The 12677-nt window shown below is 36.9% G+C and overlaps 1 protein-coding gene across 3 annotated transcripts in view; it reads right to left on the bottom strand.

Moving 5' to 3' along the window:
* RAB3GAP2 (RAB3 GTPase activating non-catalytic protein subunit 2) overlaps positions 1-12677 on the bottom strand; it is a 46317-nt gene that overhangs the window by 16882 nt on the left and 16758 nt on the right. For 2 of the 3 annotated variants that reach the window (XM_058019515.1, XM_058019516.1), the window contains exons 4-18: positions 12473-12554; positions 10504-10551; positions 10325-10400; positions 10078-10179; positions 8916-9015; positions 7203-7301; positions 6235-6383; positions 5223-5302; positions 5039-5128; positions 3853-3992; positions 3007-3223; positions 2558-2701; positions 2218-2300; positions 1841-1905; positions 1355-1445 (exon numbers count right to left, since the gene is read on the bottom strand). In XM_058019515.1, the coding sequence (XP_057875498.1) occupies positions 1355-1445; positions 1841-1905; positions 2218-2300; positions 2558-2701; positions 3007-3223; positions 3853-3992; positions 5039-5128; positions 5223-5302; positions 6235-6383; positions 7203-7301; positions 8916-9015; positions 10078-10179; positions 10325-10400; positions 10504-10551; positions 12473-12554 (1566 nt within the window). The remainder of the gene's footprint in view (positions 1-1354; positions 1446-1840; positions 1906-2217; positions 2301-2557; positions 2702-3006; positions 3224-3852; positions 3993-5038; positions 5129-5222; positions 5303-6234; positions 6384-7202; positions 7302-8915; positions 9016-10077; positions 10180-10324; positions 10401-10503; positions 10552-12472; positions 12555-12677) is intronic. The other variant, XM_058019517.1, reaches the window with a different exon arrangement.

Raw genomic sequence — 12677 nt, 5'->3', positions numbered from 1 at the left:
TTTTGCCATCTTAGTCTCAGAAATTTCATGTATCTATTGACATTCAAATTCCCATAACCATTAAAGAAAGCAACATAGAAAACTAACACCAACATGTCCAAAAAACCCTTTTTATTTCAGTTTATTAATCTTGAAAGAAAGCCTTCCTGAGAGATTGTAAAACAACCTTTCTATACAAAATATTCCGCTGAACATATAATTTTCATCTGAAGCTGCTTCTAAACATGATTTTCATTTACAAACCCTTAAATACTTTTGATACATTGCTATTAAAATCCTATCAAAAAAAGAGAAAAACACAGTTTGCCACAGAATCACTTGACCTTGAATTCACAACCACAGCATTCACAGAGCCCAGGATTTGCTTCAAATTATCTTTTACCTACTAGACAGAAGTGGAGAAATAAAACACTACTCTTGTGAAATTAGAAGGCTGGAACATCAGTTGAGTTTGCTGTATATTGTGACTGTGGGGAAATAATGTTATGCTTGACAAGAGATTAATGATGAAAAATGCACAAACACACAGAAATATAGGAAATATACTTATGAAATATACTACTCTGTCAGCCTCTCTTCAGAATTAAAAGCCATGTTTCTGTTTTCCTTTGCATGTTATAGGAGTTCTAAAAGAAATGGATAATACTATTGATTTAGAATGAGGCAAAGAATTTAGGTAGAGAACTGCATGTGTGAATGTCTCAATTTCCTCTATGTACTTCAAGAAAACCATAAAAAGAAACTACCACTGATAGAAATGAAGGAGAGATTTCCTTGATTTTCAGCAACAAGATTTTGAATCGGCAATGGCACTTCCTGACATAAGCTCTGAAATCTCTACCAAAACATGAAGTATTTTACTAATTTCAGCAAAGTTCACCAAAAAAAGATACTAGATGTGGTCACAGCTCAGATTCTCAATGGTAAAGATTTTGTGCTTCAAGTACATTAAAATTCACAGATCATGTCACATTTTCACTTCCTTCTTTTGAGAGAGAATAAATTAAAACATTTAGAGGCAAAAGCCTATGAACCTTCTTTCTACAGGATGCTTTTACAGGACACAAGCACTCAGATCAGGTTTTTTGAGTTTGTTTTGTTGGTTTTTTAAAAAAATATCATCACAAGTTACTCGGCACCCAGCAAGCTTAGCCAAACATACTTACCAGCAAGCTATTTGTAGTCTGCATTAAATAAAGACATAGAAAAGCAACATCCTAGCACTGAAACTAGGCAGACCAAACCTGGTCTCCCTGTGGAACAGAACATTTCTACATACAATAGTAATAGTCTTACAGCACTGCAGACAAAGTGCAAATACCTCTCTATATTAGCAAAATAAATATCCACCTACCCTGTTTTTTTAAGTTATCCATTAATGTCTGAGTGATGTTTGTGAGAGATGAAAGTGGCATGCGTTCGCTTGTCAATATACTTTCCAAAGCCTGTTAAGCAGATTTTCAAGAGAATTAAACAGTCACTTAATCTCACTGTTAAAATATGCAAGTTAAGCCAACAACAGCACAACTTTGACAATTTTTCATCTGTATTTCACTTTCACATACACTTGTGGCATAATTCATTCCTACCGAAAGGTCTTCTCTCTTTTTATTATTCACAGACAATGCCTTGGGGAAGTCACAAGTCAAAGTTAATTCTAGTCAATATGTCGTAAAAAAACTACCAAGAAAAAACACACAGAAACCCTAAACAGCTCAATTATTTGTTTCAAGTAATTCTAGGAAAAAAACAAAAACAAACCCAACTTATTTTGAAATATTTAGCACTCTGACAATGCAGTACTATTTTTCTACTATTAAAGTATACTCTAAATGTTCACCTGTTTTTTTGTAGCAGGATATTTGATATCAAGTATTAACTCCTTTGCTTCAGCTTCAATTACATCTGCAAATAAAGACAATCACAATTTAAATTCATATTTATTAAATGCCTTCTGAAGAGCAAGTAAACCTGCATAACAGTTAAGGTGCATATGGGCTCATGACAAAGATGATGACACTGTTGCAGAAGCTGCCAAATAAGCTTGAGGAAAATGAAACAAAATAATAACAGATATCTCAAGCTACTTAAAGATCATAGCTCATAGCACATAGAGCTGTCAGAATGCACCACAATTGTACTTGTGGTTGCATACTTACAGAAAATCCAAGAACTCTTTGATAACACAATCTTAAGAAATTATACAAGAGAACCTACCTGGATCTGAGGTTTTAGCTTTGAGTAAAGCATTTAACTTCTTCACTAGATGCATATCTTTTGCTCGTTCACTCTTTTTATCACTGAAGGAAAAGAATTTTTAATTGTATGAGTGAAGAGAATGAAAAGTAATAATTCAATAAAACTGTATTTTTGAAATTATTTATGCTACTTTAAGGTAACATCCCAATAGATAAAATCATGTTAATCCATACAAACCAATGATATTATTACAGAGTACTATTCAGCTTGAAAAGGAACACTAGAATTGCTGCATCCAACTGTTTCCAAAAGCAAGAATGAAGTTAATTTACTGATATAGAGCATAAAAAGTTCTTACCTCAGTGATAAATGGAAAGGTACATGGACAGTTTTTACACTTCCAGAGACTGGATCAACAAGGCAGATCTGATAAGTCTGGGGCTGCCATCCCTGACTGGTCACATTGTTTAGACCCATTATTTTATAACCAGGATACAACAACCTGAAATTTTTTTTTAAAATGGCCAAAATTAGCGACCTTCCCCGTCCACAAACAAAATAAAAAGGCACTAAGTTTTATGAAGCTAAGGTTTAAGAACTGCAAAACACCTTTATCAGAAAAGACTGTAGAGTGATGAAATATGACAATATATCCCCACCTCTAGAACAAGAAGCTGCATGCAGTGGAAACACTGGGCAGCACAGGAAGAGCTTGCCAGCACCACTAGCACTTTTACCCTGGCATAGCCATGCATCACTTTATTGCAGCAGCACAGCCACCATGCCTACCTGCTACCTGATTCTTACCTGCAGTATTTCCCCACATTGAAGGCTCCAACCCGAGGTCCTTGCTGCGTGCTCCACACTTCCAGAATGCCTCTTCTTGGAGCATAGATCACAAGGAACTGAGCTACCCTGCTTGGACCCTGTGCATTTCCAAAAGGAGAAGAATCCATCTTCTCAGTTTCCCTTTCCTGAAGGTCCTCCACAGTCTGTATCCAACCAACTTCCGCATCACGGTATCCTTTGTAAGAGAAGACAGAAGGTCACAAATGTGCAGAAATGAATACAGGATTAGAGCATCAAGCTGTAATCTTAAGCTTTGCTTCAAATCATGCAACTTCTGACTCCTATAAAGAACTCTGGTCCATTGACTTGGCACAGGACCCACCAGAAAGTGGCCAAACATAGCCCTTGGCAAAGCCCTGGCAAGGAACAAATTCCTCTGAAGAAGATATAAAAACCCCCAAAACCCATCAGGTCAGTGCTCGGGACATTAAACCAATGAATGACATTGAGGAGTCCCTTGTTGTGCAGCCATCATGATGAAATGAGAATCTAACAAGCTGTATGTCTTCTTACTGATTTTTCAAAGTTTATCTTCTCAGCAGAATTAGAAAGGGTACTAGAGCTTATCAACAGAAAGAATCTTGAATAGAGCTAAAGCTCTTCCAAAAGAAAATACAAACCAAACAGACCAAATTTTAACTATATTCCAGGGATTTGCAAAAATACCCTTATGGACTTTATATTACACCTGACTTTGGTTTGTAATGAAGCAATGTACTAAAATTCTCAGAATTCTAAGTCTGAACATAAAATGCCTCCGTGTTTTGAAGACTATGATTTGCTACACTAATATCACTACCACACCTTTCCACATGCGAACTGCAAGTCCTCTTGTAACATCCAGCAAAATAACCCTTCCAAATTCATCTGTTACTGCTGCCAAAGTATTACATGGAGAAAGACATATCCTTTCACCATGGCGCCGCGAGTCAGGAAGTCCAAACCTAAAAAATAATAATGAAGCAAAGCCATTAGACACATCCTTTTCTTCAGAAATAGATTTTCTTCTGAGGATTAAGACTTCTTTTTTAAGCTAACAGAAGGTATGGATAAAATTACAAGCAAATCATGAAAAGAGTTCTTGCTCTGTGTCCCAGGTTACAATATTAAGATGTATTCTATTCCCATTCACAAGAACTGCTGAAACCAGCAGGGGCATTGTTTTTTCCTTATCTCCTGTTCATGGGCCCATCAATGCCTTTCCGCATGACTCAGAGATAACTCCCTCCAGGAGACATTTTTGTTTAATGGACCCACCACATAGAATGATATCATAGAATGATAACAGGCCGTTGTGAGTTGCTCCATCCAGGTGGGAGGAGCTAAACATCTCTACCTGGATATAATCTGGGATTTGGGACAGAACAACCAGTCTTTCCACTGGATTCCCAGAGGAACAGCCATCCTTTCCACTGGATCTTCAGAGGAAGACTACACTCTTCCTAGAGGATCACTGTTCCAACAGAACCACATCTGCCACTCCAGGACTGCAGCCACCAATCCAACTGGACTGCTACCACACCCTGACCCACAGGGTGTCAAGTTGTATTCTGACTCTGCCAGTGTTTTTTTCTTTTGTAGTATTGCATGTATTTTGGTTTTTCTTTTCCCTTTTCCTAATAAATTGTATTTCTGACTTGGAGTCTTTCACTGATTTGCTTTCAAACCAGAACATTCTGCTTACCAAGATATATCATAGCTCTGCCTAAGTCCTACTGAAAAAGCAAAGTTCAGAAAGTAGGATAAGTGATTGCCTCATCATGCAATGACTGTACAGTAACAATGAACCCATGCACTGGAACGAGGAAGATGAATAATTATTTGTCCAACATGATAAACTGAAATGAAACAAAGCTTAAAACAAACGACTTGCAAACTACCATTACTGCTTAAAGTCACGTCTTCATCAGTTATATACCTTTCAAGATAATTTAAATAATTAAAAACATAAGACATGCAAAGTAACTGACCATGAAAAAACGCAACTTACCTCACTGCCAATGGGGTAGCAGGTTCCACCTTTGGTTTCTGTTTCTGGACAGGTTCTTCTTCATGTTTACTCTTCCAACCAAGCCAGCCACTTGCAACAGAAGAACATAACAAGAATTACACTAATGGTCCTAAAAATATTATGCAGCTACAACTAAAAAAAAAAATAAAAATAAAATTATTACCTGGCAGCATTAAATAATGCTGAAGTCAGTTTGCTTGCAACTGCTAAGGCAACATGAGACAACAGAGGCTGTGAGCTACCCTGAAATATGGGAACAATGTGTTTAGAAAGTCAATAGTCAGCTGTGAACCACCCTAAAATGAAGCAACAAAACCTTTAGAAAGCCAAGAAACAGTTCTTACACTGAACTCAACTGGAGATTAGTTTTTCAGGGCTCCTATGTACTTTCAGCTCAGAAAGCATAGCTTTAAGACTGCAAAATTTAAATTCATTGTCCCCAGAAAAGCCATTCTGACATCTCTACCACTTCAAACTCCTCTGAAAGTCATTGGTAGCTCAGTATGTTTATCTGCAACAGAAGTTAAAAAACCCCTGTGTATAATCTATCACAGAGAACTGACTGGTGTATGGCTTTGGCATCCCTGCAAATATCAACGTAAGCAGTTTTTTCACAAACCTGTTGGAAAGCAAGAACAGAAACCAAAAATCCAATTCCAGCATTTACAATTAAATTTCAATCCTGGTACGGACAGTATACATCTAGGGTCTGAATATACAGACACAGCTACACTGACATCCTTTTCCTCCAATACAACAGAAGATGATGTAAATATGCTACAGTTAAGCACAAACTGCAGTTTTCTCCTACAAGAAATCACTACAATATACTCAGGTCGTGTTGAATCAAAGGCTAAAGACCTCCAAATATTCATAAGATGCATGTTTACAGAATACTAACATAACTTTTCAAAAACATTAGTTGGCAATAAACTCACACATTTGAAAAAATTATTTATCACACTCAATTTAAGATAGAAAATAAAATTTCTCAGTAGCATGAACCCATGCTAGACACTACTATCATATCCACTCCAAATCATTCCCATTCACGAAGATCAAGAAGGGGAAATGTATTCATAAAAAGAACTTTAGAATACTTCAGAAATACTCATACAGAAAAAAAGAAAGATTAATTATTCAAAGTTTCAGTGAGTCAGCTTTGTAGTACATACCTCCAGGGCAAAAAAGAACCCAGTGAAAGGATTGGCTCCAACAGTAACATACTGGGACATGGCAGGTGGACTGCTTTTAATAGCTGCATTATATCCTCCTATATTGGAGGCAGTCTTCATTTGATCAAAAGGACACAGTGTCATGATGCCTAACAAAAACATTAAAGTGAATGTCTTACACATTCAGAACAGAGGCATGCAATTGCTCTAAAAGCATAAATATATTCCTGCCTTCTTGACTGACCAGCCAGCATTCAGCAGGGAGGGAAGAGGAACAGCTTTAACCATAGAAATGCCAAACAACACAGCAGAAATAACCTCATGGACTTAGGTTAATTACAAAGCACATATGGTTCATTCAGAAGAAAAAAAATTCAGCAGAGTTCAGCAGCAAAAATACATGTACCAAACTCACTTCACCTGCCTTAATAGCAGCCTTCTGACCTCTTAGCTGCTTTTGTAGAAAGGGTGGAAGAGAAACTAAGCTTAATATCCCTCAGATATGCCTCTCTGACAAGAACCAAGGCTTCTGCAAATTCTGAAGGGTAAAAGTCTTTGACAGTCTATCAGTCAATCTGTCCTTTTTGGAAAGGAACCATCTCAAATTTAAATTTCCTTATGTGTCTGACTCAGGAAAGACCCACACTGGTCTTAACTTGCCTGCCAGACAGTTCTTTCACCTGACAGAAATGGAAATAACTGCATCTGATCTGGCCTCTCTCAGCTGTTTCTTACCAAGCAACAAAGAACAATTTAGTTACAGCTGTAAGAGGGAAGGTTCAATTAGACTAGAAAAGAAAATAAAAAATATTTTGATAGTGGTTAATGAGATCATTCACTATGACAGCCTTCATTCACTACGTACGTCTATCCAATCAGTATCACTAAGCACTCTCAAGCAGAATTTAACTGCGCAAAACCATGAATTTAATTTTTTAAAATATTTGAAACTAAACAGGAATGCTTACCTATACTAGCATGGTCAACAATCGTATCCACATCTTGCAAACCCCATTTCTTATAAGCTAATGGTGGAGGTTGAACATTCTCATTGCCAGATGCTGCAGCTGACAAAAGTCGATAAAGCACAAAAAAATTTCTACTGAGTCAAAGACAAAGGAATAACATAACAGAGAGGAAAAAAAACCACTGATGCAATCTGAAGACACAAAATAACCTAGTTTTAAGTTAACATGCATTGGAATATCTGTTAAAATGGCCTTCTGAAATACTTACCATCATCAAATTAAAACATTTTAAAAAATTACCTGAAGAAAACTGCACGATATTCCATCATAAATACATTTTGTACTTGCAGATAGTGTATTTACTAGGTATTATGGTATAATACGCTGTACAACTTTAAAAAGCTACTACAATTGATTTCTGTGGGCATGTGTAAGCGGAAACTTCTCCACCTGAGTACCTGCAAAGTCAGAACACTCACTAGATATGTAACAGTGGGAGGTAAGAACAGTGGTAAGACTAAACCAGTGAGTGTCACTTTCAAAGTATCTATTACCTCAAATAGAGATGATCAAGAATGAAGGAAGATACAGCACTCCAGCTGCAGACATTGCAACAAGCTTTGAGTCCTTCTCAACACCATCCTTGTGCCATCTATCACACAGTACTGTCACATAATTCTCCTCTACCTCCTGGAAACTGAGCTTGTTTCCAAATCAGAGTTATGAACAGGCACTGTACTAAAGGAACGGGATCTAAGTCTGTACAATCAAACAAGGTATGAAAAGCTCTTAGACATGAACACAAAGACCATGGACCACCACTGCCATCATCCCAACATTATCACTTCCCATAAAGTCTTTCTTGGGAAGAAGAACATTCCACTGACAGTGGCATGCTAAGAAGCACCTCAGCAGTATGCAGTGGCTTAATGCCAGTGGGCCGCTGACCACCACACAGCAGCTCACTCACTCCCTCCTAGTGGGATGGAGAAGAGAGTCAGAAGAGTAAAAGTGAGAACACTTGTGGGTTGAGATAAAGACAGCATGCAAACAAAGCAAAATAATAAAATTTCTTCACTACTTCACATCAGCAGGCAGGTATTTAGCTACTTCCATGAATGCAGGGCTTTATCATACATAACAGTTGCTTGGGAAGTCAAATGCCATAACTGAAGATTCGCCCTTCCTCCTTTTCTTTTCCCAGCTTTTATTTCCAGGAGCATCATCATATGGCACAGAATATCTCTTTGGTCAGTTGGGGTCAGCTGAACCGGCTGGGTCCCTCCCAGTTTCTGGGAATCCCCAGCCTGCTCACTGTCAGGGCATTGTGAAAAACAAACAAAGCCTTGACACTGAGTAAGCACTGTTCCACAGCAGCTAAAACATCAGCATGCTATCAGTGCTGTTCTCATCACAAATCCAAAACACAGCCCCATACCAGCTACTAGAAAAAAAAATTATCTCAGCCAAAACCGGCGTACTGTATTACGGTGAACATGTAGAAGACAGTCAATACTACTTGGACAACTTGGGCTCTGGGAACATTTTCTGTAAAGGAAGAAACATCCCTGAATGCAGTAGGTGTCAATGTACCAATGAAGAAGCAAGGAAGATCTAAATTCCACCCTAATTTTATATTTAATCTAAGTAAATTTCCTAAAAACAAAAGAACTATTAACAGATTGAAAAATAAACATTTCCCCTTACACGTACCTCTTGCTACCTGATTGCGACACGCACGAAGGGACTGGAAGAGGCTGAAGCCATCAATTGTCACAATTGCTGCTGGGTACAAGATACTTAGTTCCTCATTCTGGGGAAAAAATGAGAAAAAGGAGACAAAAAATAGATCACTGCTACTGTTAAAACAGCTTATTTTCTGGCTTTTTATACTATTAACTACACAAAATGAGGATTACATCCAGAGAGTTCATATCGAACAAGCCACAGGCAACTAAGGAAAAACTACAGAAATTTAGTATTAAACTCTTCCAAAAATCATTTTAGCCATATAGTTTTCTACTTTTATTTTCTTTTAATAATTTGTTTGCTTAATATATCTAATGGCTTAGGAAGAAAATACATAAGTTACAGCAGCTTTTGAAGGCGACAGAAAAACAGGTTCATCTAGAATATAAGTATTACAGTTTTAGGAAACCAAATTCTGAAACTGGATTAATGCCTGCCTTAATTACCACTTGGGCACATAAATGCTAATCTGGTGATACAAATTCAAGAGTCAAATTCCTTAATGTTTCTGTATTTCAAAACTGCTCCCAAAAATGTCACACTAAATCATGTACAAAGTATTTGTACAAAGAAAACTTGGAAATTTCAGTGATTTTGTTCATTTTCCACATAAACTTGCCAACTCAGCCAAAAGTAAAGAAAGCTGCCTTCTTTACTAAATAGTCTGAGTTCTGCAGAGCCTTCTCTGCAGGAAATACTCATAATGACATGCAGGTTCCTAGCCCTATAAATATTTTTTAATTTCTAGCTAGTTTCTGTGAAATATTTAAGTTCTTATGAATGAGTATGAATAGCTCTTGGCATCTGTCAAGTTACATATTTTTCCCTTCATGAATGCATTACTATGCTTTTTGCACATAAATGAATAAATAGAAAATGAATGAAGTATTTCTTTGCAAACAGAGAAAAATAGAACAAATCTATAGAGCTAATACTCCAAAAAACATTCTGAATCCTCAAACTATACAGGTATGAACACATCTAGAATAAGAAATCAAGGGTCTCCTGTTCTAAGGAATTGTCCATCCCATCAAAAACTGATAAAGGACACAGAGGATTCACAGAGAATACTCCCTTCCATACCCCATAACACTGGCACTTTGCTTTTGAAATAATCTGACAAAACCTGTTCTGTGACACCAGGATGCCTGGGAATTTCATAGGTTCTGCACTTTAGCTGTAGGACAGGATCTTCATTCAAAAGCTGTGCAAGAAGCAGTACTCCACTCTAGAAAGGAAAGGATAAGAAGTATGAACATTTCTGTCCCTTTTCTTGGGGAAGGCAAAAAAGCAGTATCTGCAGGGACCAAAGTTTAAAACACCCAGATGTTTATGCCAAGAGCTCCCTGGTCCTGTCCTGCTGAGAAACGCACCTCAGTGTAAAACCGAACGTAACCAGAGGTGAAGCCAACCACGATGCAAGTCCAGTCAGGGCGACCTGTGGAGCTCCTGTTTCACAAAGATACACTCAAGTTAAAAACAAATGCCATTCCAAGCCAGAGATATAAAAAAGTGTCATGTAAGGACACTAGTGATGCATATACATCCTTACCTCTTCTGACTTGCCAGTGGAATACACAATACGCTACTCACACATTCACTAGAAACAGAAACACAAAATTAGTGGCTTTCCCTTGCAGGGAAATTTTACTCCACTCAAGAGGTCTTGCCATGTCAGCACTTTGAAAGTTTTAATAATTTATTAATGCAGCACATCATATATCAAATTCACAATAAGAATCAGAAAAAGTCCCTTCATTTTAAAGACATTTTCATTTACAAGTTCAGGAATGCCCAAACAGACTTTTTGTAACTTGTTAATGCTGTCTTTCATAAATTACAGACTGATTATTCTGTCACTACTGTTCAGAACATTCAAGCTGAATTTCATGTGCCTAAAGGTAAATTATTTCTTCCGATATATAATGATATGTCATAAAACCCACTTTTTTTTAAAGAGCTAACTGAACCATAAATATCAAAACAAATTTTTGAAAAATGCAATTAGGTAGATTTTATATACCCTGCCTTTCAGTGCCTTATAATTTGAGAGCATTTGAATATGGTCTTCCCAGTTAATGCAATAACTGAGCATGCTCAATGACAGGCAAAGCATGCAGAAGGCAAGCAGATGAGCAGGTCAGAGTATCTCAATTCAGAAGTTATTTCACTGTTACCATGATGCAAAGTTTTACACTGTCTGGGGAAACAGAAGCAGCACAAAGGTTTTATGAGACAGCATAGAATTCAAGATAATATCCCAAACAGCACATCCAGCATAAATGCCAGCAGTACTGTTTATTATTTACATTCCAGGTCACCTCCATTTCCCAAAGAGTGACTAAATAAGCAGGGTAGACAATCAGAGAAGGAAAGCTTTCTAAATGCAAGGCTGAGATGAATTGCAAGTTCATTACATCCTCAAAGCAACATTAAATATCTGAGTGACATCTCATCCTGCAATAGCAAAGCTTAGCCACTACAGAACATTCTCAGTTAAAGGCAACTTTGGGGAAAGGAAAAAAAATTACAACCAAAAAGCCAACCAAAACCAGTCAAGTCTTTTGACAATTGGACAGTAATTAACATATTATACTAACACCTCCACAGAATAATAAATCAAAATGTATTGAATATAAGTGCCCCTATCTAAACAGAGCTACCTGTTTCATAGCTACCTGTTTCAGGGCTGTAACATTAGTAAAAAAACAAACCCTTAAATGAATTTTTTGTTTTTTTAGTTTTAACAAAAAATGTCAGGTTAATTTCAAATGCATAGCAACAGCAGTTTTATAAAAGGATTATGATTTTTACAGATTAGAGAAAAGTCAACACCTCCTGCACCAAACAGAAGGGTGAAGGCATTAGGGAGTATGTTCAGAAGCAGACAGCAACTCAAGGCTGCAAATGTAACCAGCAAAGTTCAAAATCTTATTCCATATGGGAGATTCAAAAAAGCATCTGTCTGGTTATTTGAAGACAGATGAAGGAAAAATATTGTATAAATACCAAATGTATGACCAAAGCAAATTTTCCAAGTCCCTAAGTGACTTAGAGCCCAAAATCATATTTTGATCAGAGTTGACTTAATGCTTGTTAGAATGAGGTTTTGAAAATGAAGAGAAGTATTTCTAGAACAACTTCATACATTTCCAGCTGAACATTCCCTAAGAAAATTTCATCTCTACTATAAAAGATTTTTCAAAAAGTACTTTTTTTTTTCCCTTCTAGAACAAGAACTTAGAAAAAGCATGTGTAAATTACACACAAATACACTGATTTGCAGAGAACCATTCTTTTAATTTGTAAGAACTTGTCCTGTGATACCATGCAATACACAGGAGTGAGCTTTGCAGATACTGCTTCTCATGAACCATGTTACTCTATTTGTTTCCAACACTAATATACATAAAACCACAAATGCACTCAGATGAAAGGAAAAAGAGAACAAGTAAAAAGCAGGTTACAAATTGTTAAACATGAAAATAACATCTTAATCACAGCTGCATTTCAACACTTACCCTTCTTCAACATTCAAAGAGCCACTCCAGCCAACAGCATATTGCATTTCTTCCTTTCCCTTGTCACTGTGCTTCCATTTAGCTGCCATGAGAGATAAAGACACCAGCTATAAAACTCCAATGTTTTGCATCTCACAAACATAGTTCTATTTTTATTTTTTCTCTTTGGTACAACACATCCTACCACACTCAGATTAAGTGCCAA

The sequence above is a fragment of the Melospiza georgiana genome, chromosome 3 (genome assembly GCF_028018845.1).
Source record: "Melospiza georgiana isolate bMelGeo1 chromosome 3, bMelGeo1.pri, whole genome shotgun sequence".
NCBI classification, from domain to species: Eukaryota; Metazoa; Chordata; class Aves; order Passeriformes; family Passerellidae; genus Melospiza; species Melospiza georgiana.
The sequence above is the reverse complement of the archived record's forward strand: the minus strand, read 5'-3'. Positions and strand labels throughout refer to the sequence as shown.